This window comes from Lonchura striata, chromosome Z, assembly GCF_046129695.1.
Source record: "Lonchura striata isolate bLonStr1 chromosome Z, bLonStr1.mat, whole genome shotgun sequence".
Classification (NCBI taxonomy): domain Eukaryota; kingdom Metazoa; phylum Chordata; class Aves; order Passeriformes; family Estrildidae; genus Lonchura; species Lonchura striata.
The window spans coordinates 14,659,493-14,681,351 of record NC_134642.1 but is presented as its reverse complement, the minus strand read 5'-3'; the positions used below and the strand labels follow the sequence as shown (position 1 = coordinate 14,681,351).

The following is a 21,859-nucleotide window of genomic DNA, read 5'->3' as shown; positions in this document are numbered from 1 at the left end:
GATCCCTCTCCCTCCTCTGAAAAATAGCATCAGGAGCACATAAGGGAATATACAAAGGGCTAGGTACAACACCCACATCAACAGACCAAGCAACACTGTGATCAGTGGCTCCCTACCTAATATAGCAAATGCTTAGATTAAATTTGTTTCAAATCCCCTCTGATCTTATCTATAATCTCAATCCTTCCTGCCCCATAGTGGGTGCCACACAAAACTGCTGTGGTTTATGAGTGGCACTGCCCAGTTTAGTGCTCCCACTGAGATGCTTCAAACGCACTACCACTTTCTTTGCCACTTGCTTGCTCGCCCACTCCCTCTCTTCTTTCCCCTGGGGTGAGATGGAAAGGGGAATTCGAGGCAAAAAAGGTAAAGCTCACAGGTTGAGATAAGAAAGAAAAATTTACTGGACACAGCAATGAGGTAAAAAAACAAACATTAACCACAACAATGTACAAAAGAGAGAGGGATTCACATGCAAAAATTCTTACTGCAGAGCTCCACCGGCCCCACTGCAACCAGTCCACCCTGACTGGAAGGAACTCCTCCTCTTACCAACGAGATGTGGTTACACAGCTCTTGGTCCTAGCCCCCTCCTCACTACTGCAAGAATGAACCCTGTTCTGGCTCCAGCCAGAATAAATGTTAACTGAGGGTCTCAAAAACTTCACACACAGTGCACATTTTGGTATTATAAACAGTACATATCAATACATATTATTAACAACATATTTTGTGGTGGTATCCCTCAATATCTAAACATATTTCTTCCTGTGAACAGGTATCAATGATGTGATGATGAAGGACACTTGGCATAGTGGCACCCACTGCACTCAGTGTAAACATTTAGATGGTCAAAACTGTGTTTATTTACAAAATATTTAATGTATGACAACTGACTCTTCTAAAATGATATAAAATGTATTTAAGAAAATGATGACATTGCACATTTGTATTAACAGTGAAAGAAGAGGAAGAACACTAAAAAGCTTAACTCAACCCAGCAAATAGTTTCACTGAGGTAAATTTACAAAACAACCAAGTCTTGTTACTGATTAGAGGCAAACAGCAGTTCAAATCTCCAAGCCAAGATGTGACACCTGCAGAAGAGCCAACCACTATTCCTTGATATTTTGAAGTAGCTTTAATAAATGAGACTCAATAACCTGCTGAACTAAAGCAGAGAAAGATATGAGGTTAGTATTTATTTTTTCTGTATTTTCAGTCACACTAGTAGATATCCGCTTGAACTGTGCAATCATTTAATAAAAACCAGACATGTATAAATTAACTCTGTGACTAAATCAGCATTCCTTCAGAAAATAAAAGCCTTAGATAATGAAAAACAATACACCCAGACAGGCAAACAATATTTTTGGGGGTCATCATAATTTTTTTTTATTTGAATAGACTGATAGCACATGAAAAGGAAATTCTTAGCCTACAAAGAGAAAATAGGCAAAAACCTTTATGAGAAAGTTCTCTGAAACACTTGGAAGATTGAGCTCTTGAAGCAGTCTTCTATGTAAAGGCCTGTGAAGTTGTGCTGTGCTGGTTTCAGCTGGGGTAGAGTTAATTTTCTTCTCAGTGGCTGCTATGGGGCTGTGTTTTGGATTTGTGCTGAACACAGAGTTGATAATACAGAGATGTTTTTGTTATTGCTGAGCAGAGCTTGCACAGAGCCAAAGCCTTTTCTGCTTTTGGTACTGCTACACTGGGGAGGGGATTGGGGGTGCTTGGCAGGTTGGGAGGAGACAGAGCCAGGACAGGTGACCCCAGCTGAGCAAAGGGATGTTCCAGACCATGTGACACCATGCTCAGTGTATAGCTTGGGGGAAAGAAGAAGGAAAGGAGGGGACATTTGTGGTGATGTCATTTGTCTTCCCAAGTAACCACATAAACCGAGCATGATGGGGCTCAGCTCTCCTGGTTAAACCATGACACTGGCTCATTCATAAGGACAAGGCTGTACTCGGAGAAGCTACACATAGATTTCTGGGCTTACTTTTGGATTCCATTCATTTCTGTAATGGCAGACATTTCACAGCTTTCAAAATGACACCAGCAATGAGGGAAAAAACCTTGTTGGTTTTTTGCTCTTCTTTGCTTCTGGTTTCCACACCAAGCCAGATAGTATAATTCACTGATTACTGCCTGCCTCCAAGAAAAACTAGAGCTAGAGCTGATCTGAGTGAACAGCGTTTAGCAAACTACATAACATCATGCCAGTCAAGTAGAGTGACAGGCTCAGGCCTTATCTGAGTCATGGCTGCATCAGCCCTATACACCATTATTTGTGTCCAGTGATACAGTGCCAGTCAGGGACATTTTCTTACTAATTACCTGACTTTCTGAAAGAAGAGTGGAAGCACCTACCCATTTTGGTCTGATGCATTTAGGATTATTAAGACTTGTAGGACAGGTAATATGTTAAGAGCTGCAAAACCTCTACTAGGCCACTCCAGCAGCTACACAGATGAGGAGCTGCAAAAATTAGTATTTTTTCAAAGGGTTTACATTTGCAATACTCACCACTCCGATAGCCCAAGGCTACAGCCAAATCCATGGAATTATAGCCAGCATCTGTTTCAACAGTTGGATCAGCACCACTTTCTATGTAAAACAGGGATAGAATCTTGTATTTCTGACAATGAGAACTGATGATACATCAATGATAATTTGGTTTGGTCAGTCTGCTTACCGAGAAGAATTTTTACACATTTCACATGGTTCCCATGTACTGCATATAGCAAGGGTGTCCCTCCATTCTGCAAAAGCGGAGAAATACCTCAGACACTTAATGATCAAGCAGTCCACAACTGTAATTGGAATATGCTTCCATGTACCAGTAAGAGACTTTGTAAGTTTTTTAAAAATGAGATTCAATTTTAGATCTTGACAGCTTCCATAATTTTTGTATATTGTTCAAATGCTAAGATCACACTTCTACAAGAAGTCACCATTACTCTCATTTGCTTTCTACCACGAAGTCAGAACTAGTACCATCAACTTCTATCCTATGGAAGTTTTGAAACTCTCAGGTATTTTAGAAGAGGCAGAACAATTTTTAAACTCAGGCCAGTGCTATGTCCTGCTTCAATTTTGTGACCAGAGCACTCCGTGACTAAATTTAAGCTAGAATCTTACCCAGTCATACTCATTGACATCAACTCCACAGTCGAGCAGCATTTTGACAATATCAGTGTATCCTTTACTGCAGGCCAGTGAGAGGGCACTTTCTCGCCCCTTCCCCAGAATCTGAGGATCTGCACCCTGTAATAAAGTACCAATTTAAAAAAATAAGCCAATTTGAGGTTTTACATAGACCTTAACTTTAAAATGTTTAAGCTTGTAGCAGCATTGACAAACTTTGGAATGCAAAACAAACTGAAGAGTAAATGAATTCAAAATCAATTGTGATTTTTTCCTTACATTCTGGAGGAGAAATTCCACTACTGCTATCTGCCCATGAGCTGCAGCCCACATCAGAGGAGTAAATCCTTCTTCATCCTTATGATTGATTAAATTTTCTGTTCAGAGAAAAATATGTAACTTAGTAATACTTTTCTCACTGCACTGTATCAGCTGATGAAATGTGTTGATGGTAACATTTATTCACCAGGAACCAGTGTGACCTGTCATTCTCAATTTTAAAAACAAAATTCTGTCCCAGTGGTGGTGGTGGTTATATCTCGGTCCAAGAGAGAAAAACACATCCAACTGACTGAAGAAAAATTTCAGCCTTTAGTTTAATAATTTAAAATTTCAGCTTTTAACCTCTATAAATCAAACTCTGTTTCTACTCAGAAAATTACAAGTTGCCTGTAATCTGGGCTTCACCTTTGTAAAGAAGGATGTTTGAAAAATAAAGAGGTACATCTTGTATTTTACTGTAGACTGTTCTTTTTCAATAGAGCGAGCCACACAATTTTGTAAAGAATGAACTTGTACAGCAATTCCATTCCCAACGAAATTTGGGTAATCAATAAGATGGTCTGTGAAAATAATTAAAGTCTACATTAAATGCAGTTGGAAGAAGAAAATAACTTCTTTTAACAACTGGCTAACAAATATTTCAGCTTTTTTTTTTTTTTATATCTAAGTACTTTATAAATTCCATGCTTATCATAGCACCAAAATAAGCCTTTTTAACTGCTACCAACACTCCAGAATTGATTTGTTTTTCATATACATTGCTCATTACAAAGTATTTAGACTCAGTGACTTATTACCAGTTTTCCAGTAACCATTTCAACAAGGATGCCCTGAAAGCATGGGTGAGTACTATTAGATCAGAAAGAATACACTACTAATGTTACTAAATTCATAAATATGTTAGGGAGAGCTGAAATTTTGTATATGTACTATGGACACACAAATGCCACACTATTCAGAATGTGTATTACTACTAGACTGCAGGTGTAAGTCATGGCTTACATTAGCAACATGCAGGTCTTTCTGCTGATTGATTAAATAGAATTGGAGAGCCACCATTAACAAAGTATGTTTTATATGATAAAGTAAAAATAAAATGAAATAAATTGCTGTGACAGAACTAACATATTCCTTTCTTAGTACCATGGATTACCTATATAGCTAGAGAACAGGGAGATGAAGGGATTTACCTACTGGTACTAACCTTAACGTTTTAATTTAAAATGCAAATGATACAGTGAGTGAGTAATAGATCAGTACAAAACAACAATACACATCTGCAAAGAATAGATACATCAAATATCCTCCAATTTGTAACAGAATTGAGGACTTTACAGCTTTGGTGAACAGGTCAAACACAACAGCATATAAATGGCCCAAAGAAAAAAAGAAGGCATTTAACCTCCTTCTGTCTCACCTTGTTCAATACGTGTGGCCAGATATAACATTTCTCCCTGAGCAGCCAGCTGATGAACTGATAAAGCTGCAAAAAAGGAAGCAAAAGCATGTGTTACATACACCACTTTTCGTACTGCTCAATTTAGAGCTGAGCATAACATGTCCACTGGCTTCAGCAGTGCAAACTTAGAATTGAGAGTATAAATGATTTCACTTTATGCTCTGAACTTAAATCACAATTAAACACTGAAAATTTTCTGTAGAGTTTCATAGGTTTAGGTGATTTTTAAACCAATGCAACAGTCATTCTTGAAAACAAGGATACTTCCTATACTGACTCTTTACAAAATAACATGCTCTCTTCACTGCAGTTTGGTCAGCAACCCAAGATTATTTAAGACCCATTTGTTAAATTAAAATAAACAAATTTTGGTAAATTAAGTATGTTTAATTTAAAAATCACACTTGAATCATCAGAAGACCTGTCCTACTAGTCAACAAAGAAAGCCTCTAGTGTGACTCTCACTCACTACAATGTGGAATGGATCAGACATTACAAAACTACACACGACTTGATATATAAAGGGGAAAACAAAAGACTGTGGGATTTTTTTGTTATTTCAGAGATTATGAAGAAAAAAACCTCCAATCCCACAGAAAACTGCATGGCTGCATGGTTTTGATAACTCCAATTTGGATCAGGCAAGAGGATAAATGTAATAAATTATCCACATGATGTAGTAACAAAATTAGCTAATAATTACATTAACCGTAAATGTTCACTGTCCTCGTCCAAGTTACTACATGAAACTTGAGTTTCATCTCAGAAAGATGGTGTATTTTGTTCAGTGGCTTACACTGCAGTGCTTGACAATTCAGAAAAAAAATCCCACCAGAAATAATGCTTCCTTGATTTTCAAGATCTGTGACAATCATGACATTTGCAGTATTGTATACTTACATTATATCTTAAGTATCCTGCAGCATTTATCAATCACCTAATTTTAAGATGCACAAGTTTTCAAAACATGGGCATGAAGTACATTAACTTACAACTTAGAATCTAATTTTTAAAATTTAAAATGTATTGGCAAGGGTTTTCCTGTTTTTTTTTTTTCTTCTGGAAAATAAACTTCAGTCATCAATTCCATACATTAGGTGGATGACTATTTTATGGTTGGACCCATGGGAAAATAGACAGGACTATCTCAGTGTTTTTTTCCTACCTTTAGGTTCATTGCAACAGCAAAGAAAAAACTGCACAAATTTGTCAAGCATCCAACACAGAGTTCACAAAATAATTATTAATATAAAAGCACAAAGGTACTTACAGTTTACAAGTAGAGGTGTTGTAGAGACTTCATTTCCCCTGTGTTTGTTAGTTAGTGTAGTTGATTGTTTTATTGGTGAGAAATGCTTAGTAGTTGATGGAGTATAAACATGTCTTACTTGGATACCAGGGGAAGGAGAAGCGTGGCTGTTGCATTCAGCTACATTGAACAAAAAACAGAGGATTTCAGTACTAAGAGCATTAAAAACAAGCCATAGATTCTACTTCAAACTGCAAAGCACCAGTATCACAAAACCTTTAAAATCCATGTTAAGAAAGCTTTATGACATGTGCTTTTCCTACTGTGTATTGTGAAAGCTGAATAAAGGGCTGCATTAATTTCTAGCATAAAACAATTATGCTACTTTACATGTTCAATATGGCATAATGTCACCTAAAGGTAAGTTAGTATCTAAATGAGGTAAGCCTTTGTCTAGATTTTTCAACATGCCTGGCATGGATTTATTATGTAAGAAGGCTGTACTTAACTTGTCATCTTCTTATAAACATTCTCCAAGGCAATAACATGATGCAGCTCTGGTCAGACATGCTCTCAGGTACGTGCTCAGCCTTTGCCTGCTCCCTAACCAGTCCACTGCACGAGTGGAGACAACCTTCATTAACCTTCTTCACCAGGGCTCTTCCCACTTCTGGATAAAATTTTAACAGCATTATGAATGCCTGATGAATACTTATCCAGCAGGAAGACAGGTTACACACTAACTTATATAAAATGCAGCAGCAGGTCATTGCTTAGAATTCAGGAAGTCATTCACTACTGATGTGTTCCTTCATATTAACTTTTCCTGCTTTCTCCTAGAAGCTAATGGCATTTTGTTACAGAATATATTTATATGTTGTCTTGGCTTGTAATTCTTAAAAGTAGCTTTTGGTTTTGAGATTAAATACTTAAAAGACATATTGAAGGTTAAACTCCATATTGGCTTAATTGATTTGACACCAGAGTGCATCAGTAATTAATGACCAGAAGCTAATTAACACACACACTGAATTAACACCATAGAGAACTTTGTGATCATAAATGCAACCACAAATTCAGGGAGACTAATTTAAAAAAGTAGAGCGTAACAAGAAACAAAATTATGTTTTGTATGCCAATCACTGAATTAAGATTACCACAGAATGTACTGAATTAAGATTACCACAGATTTTGACCTGTGGTCCCTGGATTTGCAGCACTACTTCTAAGGGACTTAGAAATGTTACCTAAGAAAAGCTACCCTATTGCTGATGGGTGTAAATCTGCCACCCAGACCTGCAGCTCTGCTAGTGAGCACTTGGGGCAGAATCAAAAAAGTTTGAAAACTACAGTGGCTGAACTGCAGCCAAACAACATAAGTCAGTGAAACCACTGAAATTCAGAGGAGGCCTGTGTTTGCATTTTTTACAGGAAATAAGTGACATTGACTTCTTGAAAAGATACACCATCAAAGGCCTGAAATATGACAACAAGTGCTAGAAACCACAACTGTTAAGGGGAAGTAGATGGAAGTCCTAATTTTGTCAATATCCTTAGTTGTGAAAAAACATGGATCAATCCCACACCAGTAGTGGTGGGACTAGCTGCAGCGATCCAGCCCTGGAGCAGCATTTTCTTTTGAGTGTGAAGCCACAGTGGCAAGCCCATCGCTAGGACCAGAGGCTTTGTACAGCCACAGTGACAAAACACACGTGGCCTATGTTATCCTTCATCACCCTCATGAAAAGATACAACGTGTTGCTGAAAGCTACTGAAGGGTTCATAAAGTGCTTTCAGTAGTGTTTCGTAAAGAAGCATATGTACCATACAGAAGCAGCTTGTTTTCCTAGTTAGCATCAGCTCTTACTAGCTTAAAAGACTTTTTGTGCCTCTTATTTTTCAGTTAATATAAATATCTAATATGTAGTATAAAAATTAATACTGGAGAAAACTTTTATATAAATTATCTATTAAGCATATTACAAAAATGTTAGAGGAACACATCTTAGAAAACTGACCAATACGCATACAATGCAGAAGCTCTTTTTTACAAAACATAATACCATGATGACACAGTACACAGATAATATTTTGTACCATAAATTCAACCTTTAAATAAGACAGATGCAACTTCAAGGTCAGAGTTGACTTGATCTTGGATATTTTTACTGTCTTCCTCATTCAAAGACTTCACAAATCGTGAGCAGACATTCATGTCAAATCTATTGGGCAAAATGAATTTCATCCCCATGGTGACACTCTGAGCTGGGCCTTCCTCTGTGCTGGTGTCCAGCTGATGCTCCACTTTAATGTCTGGCATGGGTGGAAGGCTGTAGCTGGTGGTACATTCTTCCACAATTAACTGGGCCCCGACATCTAAGTTTGTTGAAGATGCCATGATAACAGTCCTGTACAAGCTTCAGGCAAAAAGATGCTTCATTGTTTCCAGCAGGAGCAATTCTGGTCAGCCAAGCCAAAATTTCTGGACAAACTGCAACTGAACAGACATAACACTGGTTAAGAACATTCTGCTAAAACAATGCATTAAAAAATCAAACTTTATTTAAGCTTATGCCATTTAGTTTTCTCAGCCAAAACACCAGTGAAACAGCAACCTTGTTGTTGTCACCAAGTTAGTGACCAAAACCTCCATTTATGCTTCAGCACCTGTGAAAAATGCATATTTTATGATTGGCTTTTTGCAAATATTACAATGACTATTATATGTGTAATGTTAGAAAGTTATGCTGTATTAATTCTCTTAAGTAGTGTGTTAAATATAGTTTTAGGTTCCAACATAATGTTAAAATAGAGACTATATACGTGGGGGGAGGTTTTTTTTTTTAGGAATGAGATACTCCCTTCGAGGAACACCTAAATTTTCCAAAGGAGAGGAATTTATGGCTTCTTATCAGAAGAAACTGATTTCTTCAGGCCTTGCTCAGACTCGAAGATGCCATAGAGATTAAAGGAAACAGCTGACATACAGCAAACAAAGTTTCTTGTTTTAAATAAAATGTATGACAGAGTTTTTTGTTTTAAAGAGAACGCATGGATAACCATGAAGTATATACGAATACGCAACAGCACCTGGATGTTTAAACCAAACTGCATTATTAAGTCAGCAGGAGTATCCGAGTATCCTCCATGTGAAATGATGCTTCAGAATATTTGCCTAGTCGCAACAAAAAACCCCACACGAAACCAGATTTATACCAAGCTAAGAACAAGCTACAATATGACTTTATTTCCCAGAAACATTAGACTTGAGGAAAAAATTAAAGTGATTGTTACAACCTGAGTAAAATAAACTGCTTCTATCACACACGTAAGGAAAAAACAAACAAACAAACAAATCCCTTTTAACGGACAAAGGCAGGCCCAGATTACCCGTGGCTTGCTCACGGTGCCGCGGGAAGTCTGTGGGAAGCTGCGCGCCGCTCTCCCGGGAGCCGCTCCGTGAGGCGAGGCCGGGCCGCCGCTCCGCCGCCGCCGGAAGTAAGTGCAAGTGCGGCCCCGCCGCCGGAAGTAAGTGCGGCCCCGCCGCCGGAAGTAGGTGCTGCCCCGCCGCCGGAAGTAAGTGCGGCCCCGCCGCCGGAAGTGCGGCCCCGCCCCGCCGCCGGCCGCGCTCTGATGACGGCTGCCGGTGCCGCCGCCGCCATCTCGCCTCGTGTGCGTGTGGCGGAGCCTGCCGGCGCTGCCCGAGCTGCTCCCCTGAGCTTCTCCGCCGGAATTCTCCCGCAGCACCCCCGGCCGGCCCGCGCCCCTCCGCCATGGCCGCCTACAAGCCCGTGGTGGTGCCGGCGTGCCCCAAGCTCGGGGAGAAGATCACGCAGGACACGCTCTACTGGCGGGGATACAAGGTAGGGGGAAACGGCCCAGCAGGCGCAGCTACTGCCCCACAATGCCTGCTTTTACTGCTTTCAGGCAATTAGGGTTTTTTTTAAGACGTATAAATTAGTTTCTAAGCTCAGAACACATAATTAATGGGTAAGTTGTAATGCGTGGATTGGAAAAAATTAAAAGAGCAGCCTGTAGGAGTAGCCTGTCAGAAGTAAAACTCACTATTATTGTACCTAAAAAATGTTTTGATTGCAATGGAGTCTTGAGTTCTTTGTAGGAAAAATAGCTTTTATTTTGCTGTTTTCATGCTTGACGGTGTGCTTATGTGTATTTAATGGTCTTTATCGCAACTGTTTTAGACACCTGTTCAGATGAAGGAATTCGGTGCAGTAAGTAAAATTGACTTCTCCCCAGTCCCGCCGTACAACTACGCCGTCACAGCATCCTCGAGGGTAAGTGGCTTTTTTGAGGCTTCTATGCTGCGTTCTTCAGCCGCTGCCACACCGGAAGATGTAACGCATTCCTGTTTTGCCAGATACACATATGTGGCCCTCTTGTTTTGCCAGATCCACATCTATGGGCGTTACTCCCAGGAGCCCATCAGGACGTTCTCTCGCTTCTGGCACGCGGCGTACTGTGCCACCTACAGAGACGACGGGCGCCTGCTGGTTGCCGGCAGCGAGGAGGGCACCATCTCCCTCTTCGACGTCAGCGGCAAAGCAGCGCTGAGGCAGTTCAAGGGTCGCACTAAGTAAGGCAGAATTGGTTTGTTTTGTTTGTGTGTAAGTTTCTTTGCTGTATTTACACACCACAGGCTCATCACGGACCGGATGGTTTCACCTTAAAGGTTGTCTTGTTCCAACCCCTGTGCCACAAGGCAGGAGCACCTGGTGCTAGACCAGGTTGCTCAGAGACCCATGCAGCCTAGCCTTGAACACTGACAGGGGAGGGGCATCCTCATCTTCTCTGGGCAATCCATTCAAGCACCTCAGCAGTATACAGTAGTTATGTTGAATTATAGTCGTATGTCTACTTCACACATTACTGAAAATCTGAGTAAAACTGATTTATGTTGCTTACGACTGTCTCATGTAGATCTTACTGGAAAGTAGATTTAAGTTAAATTTGAAATGGGAGTGAGTTTAAAAAAAAATCTAAATATGAATCAAGTATATAGAAGAGTAAATACATTTTCTCTTTCACATTGGTGTCTCTTAATATGGTGTGTAGATACAATCTTTTGAAATCATTGCATTGATAAGCACATTTTTGATGATGGTAGGAGAAGAGTTCAAAAATACGTCTAAACAAAAACAAAGAAGAAATACGCCAGGAAAAGCAGGAATTCCTTAAAAAGCTCCAGAAACAAAACTGAAAAAGTGTATAATGGTAGCATGGGGTGAGGAAGAAGTTAGGTGTTTGGATGTGTCAGTGAGGAGAAGACAGTGGTAATGCTTCAACAGGCTCCTGTACTATGAAGAATCAATGCATATTTTATCTACATAGAACAACATTTCCCCTTTCAGAATGATCTTGAGCATGTTTCTATTTGAGGTCTGTTTGCAAATTGGGTGTTACATTCTAATGGCTGGATTAACTGCATACCTGTGCACACCTGCATTTGCATACCTGTGTGCTCTGCCAACATCTGTTGGGATATTATGGTGAAAATAAAGACTTCAGTAGTGATTTTAAAGGACAAGAAGTTTGTTCAAACCAGCCATACTTGAAATTAGCTGTTATAAAGTGAGGCTCTGTAAGTTCTGATATTAAACGCTGCGCGTTAGAGAATTTTAATAAACTCTTCATACAGGCTAACTTTCTGAAACATGAATATATTTTAACTTTGGGTATTGTGGACTTTGTTTTCTAGGCCAGTTCATCTAGTGGGATTCCTGTCCGATAAATACCGAGTATTTTCTGGTGGTGATGATTATTCATCAACTTTGTGGGATATTCCAAGTGCCACAGAAATCACCTCTTACAGTGAACATACTGACTATGTGAGATGTGGCTGTGCAAGTAAAGTGAATGCAGATGTCTTCGTAACAGGTTTGGTTTTATTTTTCATTTATACTTCTTTTGGGTTGAATTGAAGAAAAATGCTGAAAGATCATATTTACTGTATTTTAGGGTCATATTTACTGTATTTTAGTCATGAAGGATCAGTCTGCCTGTGCAATGCCTACTTCGTTGTTTCCTCTTTTTTTTTTTCTTACTTTTTAAGCTTGACACTGATGTTCTAGGGGAATCTGCAGGACGTGAGTTTTAACAGCTTTATAGCTTAGTTTATTAGGGTTAATAGAACTTTTGAAAGAAAGTACTGTGAATGTATCCTTTGGCTGGGAGTGACTGAAATGTTGTACCGAGTTTCTGGAGCAGGACACTAGTCTGTACAGCCCATAACTGTCAGAGTCAAAAGGTGAGGTCATGTGGAGGTACTTGGAACCAGTTGCTTTTGGTTTTCCTAGCAGTAGCTTTGTATCAATCTGTGGAAAACTGTGAAAAAAACCTAGTATTCCTTTTTTCACGAAGCACAGGAAGCTAGGTTTCATCAGGGTGCTTGATATTTATTATTATAAATACACTTGATTAGTGGAAGTGAAATGAAAACAAATTACTTTTACAGACTGATGCGTAGTTAGGGCTAGAATTAGAAAATTTGTTGCCCCAAGGCTGTAAGCTAACCAAGGTAAATCACAAGGTAATTTTACATGTATGATTTAAAACTATTGCTATTAGCCAAGACCTCCTCTAGATGGTAGGACACAGCTGTTTTAATTCCTGGACTAGTTGAAATTATGAAACTGATTTATGCTGGTGTTTGCAGGTTCCTATGATCACACTGTGAAACTGTTTGATGCACGAACAAAGAGTAGTGTCATGACGATAGAACATGGCCATCCTGTGGAGAATGTGCTTCTGTTTCCATCTGGTGGACTTCTAGTATCTGCAGGTAATCCTCTCAAATCAAATACACCAAATATCTATTTGGTAGTACACATTTGAGGAATACTTCAGCTACCAGCTACTTGCTTTTTGTGTGGTGTTTTAGTTTGATAATGAAATGGTAAGTGATGCTATAGTTAGATTTCTCAAATGTCTTCTGTAGGAATCTGTTTTATATGGCAAGTGCAAGTAGGGGTCTTTTTGTCTTTATTTTAAAATTCTTGTAGTTTCCACTTCCCCCCCACCCCCAAAGTAATTTGTAATAACAAAATGCAGACTCTAATTGGCCCACTTCTAAAGTGAAGGAATTAACATACTTAGGTTTTGAAAGGATGGGACTGTCTCTTGTCATGTTGACAAGCTTTTTTAGTCTCTTGTTGCAGTTGCATCAGAGGTACTGTGTTGGGATCCATCCCTGTACTAGGTCACCAATTGACTGAACTGTCAGTTTATCGACCTGCTGTAAGACTTTAATATTTTCTCTCTGTGAGTTCTCACAGGCAGCTCCTTGCAACACTGACTCCTTTTCTCTCTCTTCCACATGTCCAGCTGACTTCTACCTGTCCCTATCACGACTGCCTGATCCTTTCTGTCCCTGGCAGCACATACTGACCCTTACTGTCCCTAACATGAACACCTGACCCTTTCTGTCCCTGGCAGCACATACTGACCCAGACTGTCCCTAACATCAACACCTGACCCTTACTCCTCACAGCAGCATAGCCAACTGACTCCAACCCTCTCTCAACCAGCTAATCCACTCTTTTATAACACCCATCCTTATTGAACACAGCTGTGCCCTGTTAAGAGTAGGCCTGTTCCTACTCTTTGGTGATTAGTACAGCGGCAACTCCTCAGGGGTGAGATTGCCTTCAGCACTATCTCTATTCTACCACAATCCATCCTTCCACATACTTCCACAGTAGCCCCATAGTTTATGCAGTTTTTTCTTTTTTTTTTTTTTTTTTTTCTTTTTTCTTTTTTTTTTTTGGCAATGAGTATAGTTGGAAAGTGGTTGAATCATTCAGGTCCATTCAGAATAGCCTAAAAAAAGAGCAGGCTTGTGCCAGGAGATAGAATGGAAGAGGATGGTGAGTAGGTACAGGAAACTGTTAGGAGGTAAAGGTACCTGTGAAGGAAATACTGCGTCACTCAGTGAAAACTTCTTCAGAGAAGTATAAATGTGTACATATATAAGACTGTTTTGTGTGCTTCCTCTTCACAGGAGGTCGATATGTCAAAGTTTGGGATGTATTAAAAGGTGGACAGTTACTAGTTTCACTTAAAAATCACCATAAAACTGTGACTTGTTTGTGCCTGAACAGCTCTGGACAAAGATTATTGTCAGGATCCCTTGACAGGTGGGTATATTTAGTGCTTTCCTTATGTTTGCATTCTTTAGGACTTTTTTTCTTTGAAAGGAATTATTATTTCACATCACTGTTAACCTGTGTATGTGGTTTTTAGGCTTTATTTGAGAGTGTGTTTTGGGGCCAAGGTACCTACTGTGAAGCTGTCCCTGCTTTTGCACAGGCCTTGGTCTAAATGAGCTTTAAAATGTTCCTTCCAGCTCAAACTGTACTATGATTCTATGATCCAACTTAACCTTTTTCTCTTACTAATCTGAATATCAATAAGGATTGTGTGTGCTGTTTGGGCACACACAATTGTGATTTACCTTGGTTAGTTTCACATATGGGAAACTTCTGAATAAGTGTTCAGTTTTCTAAATCTCTAATCTGACCTTTCCAGTCTTTGGAAGTTAACTATTCTTAACTTTAATACAGTTTAAATATCTAAAAGTGTATTAGTATTCACTTTTTAAAAGCCTGGGTTTTGTGTCTGCTTTTTCATCTTGTAACCAAGAGTGCTTGTGAACATCACCTCTTTGCTTTTTTTGTTTGGTTTCAGTTGATGAGTACTGGTAGTTGTTGTCTTGTCTCTGAGACATCAGAAATACAAAGTGGTCTGAAATGACAGTGGATCTGTTTTCCTCCTTCCTTCTGTATTTCCTCGGCTACCTCAGGCTTTACAATTACATAACACTAGATTTTGTCCTTGTAAGATAATATTTTGTATTACCATTCATTAAATATTTCATGGTTCCAGCCAAATCCTTAAGGGGCAGCTGGATACAAGAATATGGATTTACTCCCAGGTACTGCTAGTAGATCTTGTATTTAAAATTTAATAACAAATTTGAAGAGATGCTGTCTTAGTGTTTTCCTAAGACTCATTTCTGAATTCAGATAGTCACTACAACTGCCTTCAATTTATTTTTCTGTTTTTGCTCCATTTTCACCTTTTTTGAGGTAAGAGCAATCCTGACTTGACTTGTGGATACCTTTTGACAGAACATTACTGCTGCAGGGGTAATACTTAAGCTCAGTGGTAGTCTGAGTAATGCATTGTATTAATATTCAGTTTCCTCGAATGATCTGTGGAAAATGAGAGTGATGAAGTTCCTGTAGAGTGACTGCAGTAAAGCTTTACTAATAGTTTTTTATCTTTACTCTTCTGTGTAGGCATGTGAAGATTTACAGTACTACATCCTACAGAGTGGTCCACAGCTTCAACTATGCAACATCTATCCTCAGTCTTGCGTTGTCGGTAAGTGCATTAGAAGTCTTCCTAGACAAAGGAATTCCTGATACCTTTTAAGTCACTAAAGTAAATAATTGCTACTTTCATGCCTATTGGGTGTTCCAGAAGAATACTATACATGCAAAGTAGGGTGGAATATGTTTCTCCTGAGTAACAAACACTGAGAGGTTTTAAACATAATAGATTCAAATATGTTACCTGACTAGATCAGTACAATGTCTTGTATTTATGAATGACAGTGTACATCATAGGGAAAGTATTCACTTTATAAGGTAGGTCTTTTGACTTTAAGAAGATTGTACTCACCTTTTGCCTTTCAGGAATGCTGTAAGTCCTTTCACATGGCAGCAATAAAATAAAAGTAGTTAATTTATTGAGAAATTCAGAATAGGGTGTGAACTTGCTTTAAAAGTTGGTGTCAGGTTGGTCTGAGGAGGAAAGAAGAAGGTTGTGAGCATAAACAAATTTGTTTGTCAAGGCATGTCTTAGAAGCAGACAGCAGAGACTCTTACTCCTCAGAAGCACTTGATTTCCAGTGGATAAGTGATCTACTGGCCATAAATTTGGAGTCTAGCACCAGGTTTTAAGCAATATTGTTTTAATGTAGTACCTCCTTATGTAGCCTCTGAAGGACATGTGTATGGGCCTGTGAGGGATCTTTACTACCTTTGCTACTTTACTATTGTCCTGCTCTGCTGGAATGTAGGGGAAGGTTATGAATGGGGAGTCTTAATTTCCTACCATATTACCTAGGGAGCTAAACTAAAATGAACTTGGAATTTTTTTTTTTTCGTTTGAAGTGAAGAATCCATAGCCTTTTAAGGCCCTGTGGCATCTGCAAATTATGCAATACCTGTAGTTCAGCATCTCTAGAGTGTGTATAATACGTCTTTTGAAGCATAATCTTGTTTTCTGTTGATTAAACCATTTGAATTTTAAATGGTCGTATGAGAACATTTTAATACCTTTACTGAGTCAAATCAAAGGTGAGTCTAATTGCAGATGCTGCTTACATAACAAAATGCATATAGAAAACTAAATGCAGGGCAAGTGTGTTGATATTTTCCCAAATTCCATTTTTAGTTTTTAGATGAGAAATTAACTCATCAAAGTGCAGTTTCAGTGTAATTAAATGAATTTCTATTGCATAAGCCTGTTCAGTCTCTCCTTGAGCTTTATTAAACTTGAAACCTTGTCTAGATTTCTGGACAAGGAGTTCCACATTTCTGATACTTGTGTGCAGAATTGCTCCCTATTTTTCCACTTGAATCTTTATAAGCTTCAACTGATGCCCTTGAATGAGCCATTGACCAGCTGATGTCCATCTATGCCTGTCATAACTCTATAGGCTTTTATTATATCATATAATCATAGAATGGTTTGGGTTGGAAGGGATATTAAACGTCATCTAGTTTCAGCCCCCCTGCCCTGAGCAAGGGCATTGCTAGACCAGGTTTCACAAAGCCCCATCCAGTCTGGCCTCGAACACTTCAAGGGATGGGGCATCCACCATTTTTCTGGGTGAAATCTATACCCACTTCATTATATAAGTGAGATTACATATACCAATGACTGGTGTTTTGATTTCTGTCTCAAAGAGGTGCTTTCCACCTTAAGTCACCTATGATACTGTGATTTGAACCTTAGCCTGAAGCAGAAAAGTATGAAAATGTGTATGATAGAGCACAAATAAAACACTAGGTCGTAACTGTGATTTCTTTGTGCTAGCCTGAAGATGAAACCTTAGTTGTAGGCATGACCAATGGAGTGCTAAATGTTAAACACAGAAAACCAGAAGAAAAGAATGAAGACTCTCAAAAGAAGAGACAACCAGCATATAGAACCTATGTGAAAGGAAGAACTTACATGCCAAAACAGGTATGATGTGGTCAGAAAATATGTGCTGAAACATTTCTGAAAAATTGGTTTATTTGAATGTGCTAAATTGGAGAAAGGGAAGGGAGGGAATATATAAAATTATTCATGGTAATGTACCTAATCCAGTATGTGAGTTTGTGTGTATTTGTCTTACTCTGAACTCTTTTTTTGAATTCTAGGAAGATTTCTGTGTCAGTAAGCCTGTAAAACGTGCTTTGAGAAAATATGATAAGCTGCTGAGGAGCTTTCAGTCTTCAAAGGCTCTTGATGCAGTACTGGAGGTGAGACATTGGTTTTTCTTCTTGTCAGAGTTTTGTGCTGTCACCTGATGTTCATTTTCCCTGTATGTCATACTAATTTTATTTTAGTGTGTAACTGGAAAGGAGTCTAAGTTGGGTTCCACTTTGGTTTTGCTCATACCAGCCCTTTGTTGGTGTGTAAAGATGTTGCTTTGGTACTAAACTATTTTTATATGTGTCCAGCCACCTATCATGCTTCATACCCCTGAAGTCACAGTTGCAGTCATGCAGGAACTGCATCGCAGAGGAACACTGAGAAGTGCACTTGCAGGACGAGATGAAAAGCAAGTTAATCTTCTGCTTACCTTTGTGGCAAGGTATTATTTTAACATGAGTTCCCTCTGACTATTTTAACATGACTTCCCTCTGACTGTTTTGGCACTTCTGTTTCCTAATAACTTGCCAAGAGTTTCAATAGTAGAACAGTTTCACTGGTAGAACACTGGTACTCCTGAAATCTCACATGTCTTTTGCATTCTGATACCAGGGTTTTGGGATTGGTTTGAAAGCTTACCTGTTAGCACAGAATAGGTTTGCTGATGAGATATTCTACTTCTTTGCCAGACACTCTACCTTAGTCTGTTATTTTCTGTCTTCTTGATGAAATTTGTGTTTTTATGTACTTGAGGCTTTTTGACACTCCTCCAGCCCCCACTGCCTTCCTGAAAGGACAAGGGTAAATATCACATATGTGGGTTTTTTTGACTTGCATCTCTGACTGCTGTTCTGTGATATCTCTTCATCAAGAAAAATTTGTCTGTATGCCTGTGTGAGAAAGCTGCTTGGTGGTGGTGGAATGCAGTTGCCAAACCAGTAAAATAGGAATGTCTTCTAATTTTGCAGGCGTGTGATTGAGCCTAGATTTACTCCTGTGCTGGTGACTGTTGCTGATATGATCACTGGTAAGATAATACAGAAAAGATTCTCAAAGCCATATAGCTAGCTTGCAAATGAGATTTAAAATGCTACATTTTTAAGAAACCAAACCTTAATGGCTCTGTTTATATGTGCAGACTTGGTGTCAAGAGAATGATCCAAAAAAGAGATATTTCCAGATAACTTTGACCATAGTCAGGATTTGATTTGTGCGGGCTCCAGGAAGCTCCTCATGGTCTCTAAATACCTTTGATACTTCCTGTTTCTGTGTTTACATAGTACAAATAGCTTCCTCTTATTTAGTGAGGTAAAAATAGCACTTGAGGTCATAAAAGCTTTTGTTTCTGTTAGTTTGGCATATTGGCTGCTGTAAGTACATACAACCTCTGCTTTCAGAACAGGCAAGGTTAAAGTTGTCTTATTTTTTCAGAATGTTGGAATTTCGCTAAAAACCTTAAATGTGTCTCTAACCAGCTAATGTAATTTTTGCTGTTTTATACATCTATGGATTCTTAACTGATACTTTTCTTTACAGACATTTATCAGCCTGTGGTTGGGCAGTCAGCAGTAGTTGATAAACAGTTCTTGAAACTTCAGCAAGCTATCGGAAAAGAAATTGACTGTCAAGAAGAACTACTAGAAGTTTTGGGAATGATGGATACACTGTTTGCTACTTTTACTAAGAAAGGAGATACGTGTTTAGAAGAGAACAAAAGTAATGGTGTCGCAGAAATCATTGAAACAAATAGGAATTTCTGACACCCATCTTAACACATTGTCACAATTTTGAACTTGAAAGACACGACCTGTTCTGGTCACTTCTTATAATAGTGACTTTCAAAATAAGCCTCTCTATGTTGAAGTTCTATCTTTTAAACTGTGTTGCTGAATAGGCTTGATTACTGAAGATAGAGAAAGAGGACATTTTCAAGATTGTCCATGCAATATTTTTCAAAAAAATTCGTTTTAAAATTTTATTTCAGAGATACATAACTTCCTACATTTACATGGGGATTTACATGGGGATTTACATGGGGATTTACATGGCCTTATTTTTGGTAGCAGCAGGGCTGCAGGAATGGCTTCTGTGAGAAGCTGTCAGAAGCTTCCCTCATGTTTGGCAGAACCAATCCCTGGTGCCTCCAAAGATGGACATGTTGCTGGCCAAGGCTGAGCCAACTCAAAATGGTGATAACAAAGTTACTGTGCAGTTGTAATGGCCAGAGAAAAGCAGAGTGAGAACATGTGAGAAGAACAGCCCTGTGGACACTGAGGTCAGTGAAGAAGGAGGGGCAGGAGATGTTCCAAATGCTGAGATTCCCCTGCAGCCCGTGGTGAAACAGCCCTCCCCCTGCAGCCCAAGGACATCCATGGGGAACGCAGAGATCCAACTGCAGCCCATGGACGAGCCCATGCTGGAGTAGGTGGATGTCTGGGGGAGGCTGTGACTCCGTGGGAAACCCATGGATGATAATACAAGGATAAAGTGTTTCTAAAATCATGGGATATTCACAGGAGTTGGAAAGAAAGGCTGGGCCTGGTAATGTTGGGCTTTACTGGATCATGCAAAGCTGCACATGTATAATCATTTAATGACTGTGATAAATGATATGATTGTTAAATGTGATGATTGTTTGGTAATTGGATATTATTGTTGTTCAGTCGTAACAGGAATCATGAGAAACGATGTTTGGGGGAGATTACAAGAATCCATGGTTGGATGAGATCAATGTATACAATAGAAGAATATGAGTTTAATAATTAATATGTAGTTATATAATGATAAGGGTAAAAAACATGTTCATCCTGAACCCATGTCTGAGTTAGATTTGGGTCAGTACCCCTGACATCCAGAGTTCTTCAATAAAAGCACCTGCATATAATAATTATGTGATTATGTGTTTCTGAATGCTAACACGGAGAGAGAGGCCCTGCTCCAGGCTGGAGCAGCCTGTCCTTGGAGCACTGCACCCGTGGAAGAGTGACCCACGCTGCAACAGGTTGGGGAGGACAGTCTGCCCGTGGGATGGACTCACAATGCAGAAGTTCATGGAGTTTAATAATAAATGTAATTGGTATCTCTTAGAGCTTGTTTTGCCCGTCATGGTATTTGATGAGTGATGTCTCCTGCTCTGTATCTCAACCCATTAATCCTTTGTTAAATTTTCTCTCCCCAGTCCAGCTGCAGAGGAGTGAGTGAGGGACTTTGGTGGCTGGCTGGTTTGTGGCCAGCACCAACCCATTACAGTTATGCGTCCAGTACTGTCAGCAGTCAACAATTTTCAGTTTTTATTTACCAGGAAGTAATAGATGTTTGTGTAATTTTAATGTGTCACTGTCTTTTATTTAAGGTTAATATCTGATTAACCTTAAATAATTTACCTCACATCCTTGAAAACACAAAGAAAACAGCATACACATTTGATAATGTTTTTTTTCTCCCTGCTTCATCTTTATTTAAGATTTTCATGAATTGACAGTGCAGAGCAGACTGACTCAAGAAGTGCATGCTTAGGTATATTGAAAACATTTAGTTTACTTTTTTTAATGATGCATATCTATTTATGAGTTGCAGTTTTCTAGAAAATAGGTAATACTTCTAAAGGAGAATTAATTTGAATTAAATTAATGTAATGAGCAAAGTGCACACCAGTGAGAAAATACCAAGTTAAATATCAAAACTCAATTTTTGTGTAATTCTGTCACTTTCAATGTGCAGTAGATGGAATTTGAGTCTATTGTTTGAATGCTAGGGTAATGGTTTATTTTAACTTCAAGCAGGGCTGGATCAGTACGAATACATTGGAAAGAGGTGTGCCAAAGGCTGTTCAGTACATGTAGTATGATGCTAGGGTAAGACTTTGTTCTTAACCTGTTCTATGGCTTGAATTCTTCCCCAGGCCTAGAATTTAGTATGTAGTAGGAATTTTTTGCAAAATTAATTTGTTCATGTAAGACATGATATCAGTAGTAGACATAGCAAAAACAATTTTGCAAGTTCCACCTAAAATCCTAACAATTGTGATTGAAAAGCATAGAGTGCTGTTAGGTCTGCTCTTAAATTATGTGAACAATGTATGCTCCTGACTATTGGGATTTACTGGTTTTGAATACTTAGAATGATAACAGGTAATAATGAGGAGCAGTTCATGCAAACTTCAAACTTTTGGTTTCCTTGCTACTTAAATAGTTTTGTTTTTTATTTTGTTTGTGATAATAGCCCTAAAATGTCCTTTGTCTTTTAGAAAATTAGAAAATTTAGAAAAATTT

General features: G+C 38.8%; 2 protein-coding genes across 3 annotated transcripts; one reads left to right on the top strand and one right to left on the bottom strand.

Moving 5' to 3' along the window:
• Window positions 1–380: 380 nt before the first annotated feature.
• ANKRA2 (ankyrin repeat family A member 2) lies at window positions 381–9,679 on the bottom strand. 2 transcript variants are annotated; one of them, XM_021531802.2, is made up of 9 exons: window positions 9,531–9,679; window positions 8,250–8,637; window positions 6,162–6,320; window positions 4,850–4,915; window positions 3,430–3,527; window positions 3,145–3,270; window positions 2,699–2,765; window positions 2,530–2,610; window positions 381–1,171 (listed from the first exon to the last, which is right to left on the bottom strand). In XM_021531802.2, the coding sequence occupies exons 2-9, from the start codon at window positions 8,536–8,538 to the stop codon at window positions 1,116–1,118; spliced, it is 942 nt and encodes a 313-aa protein (XP_021387477.1). In that variant the 5' UTR covers window positions 8,539–8,637; window positions 9,531–9,679; the 3' UTR covers window positions 381–1,115. The 2 variants fall into 2 exon arrangements, with proteins under 2 accessions (XP_021387477.1, XP_021387476.2); XM_021531801.2 differs by lacking the exon at window positions 381–1,171 and having other exon boundaries at window positions 1,370–2,610.
• Window positions 9,680–9,745: 66 nt separating this feature from the next.
• UTP15 (UTP15 small subunit processome component) lies at window positions 9,746–20,475 on the top strand. The gene is made up of 12 exons (XM_021531798.3): window positions 9,746–10,003; window positions 10,343–10,435; window positions 10,550–10,734; window positions 11,857–12,035; window positions 12,814–12,939; window positions 14,158–14,293; window positions 15,458–15,542; window positions 17,265–17,414; window positions 17,594–17,695; window positions 17,897–18,030; window positions 18,557–18,615; window positions 19,125–20,475. The coding sequence occupies exons 1-12, from the start codon at window positions 9,914–9,916 to the stop codon at window positions 19,346–19,348; spliced, it is 1,563 nt and encodes a 520-aa protein (XP_021387473.1). The 5' UTR covers window positions 9,746–9,913; the 3' UTR covers window positions 19,349–20,475.
• Window positions 20,476–21,859: the final 1,384 nt, after the last annotated feature.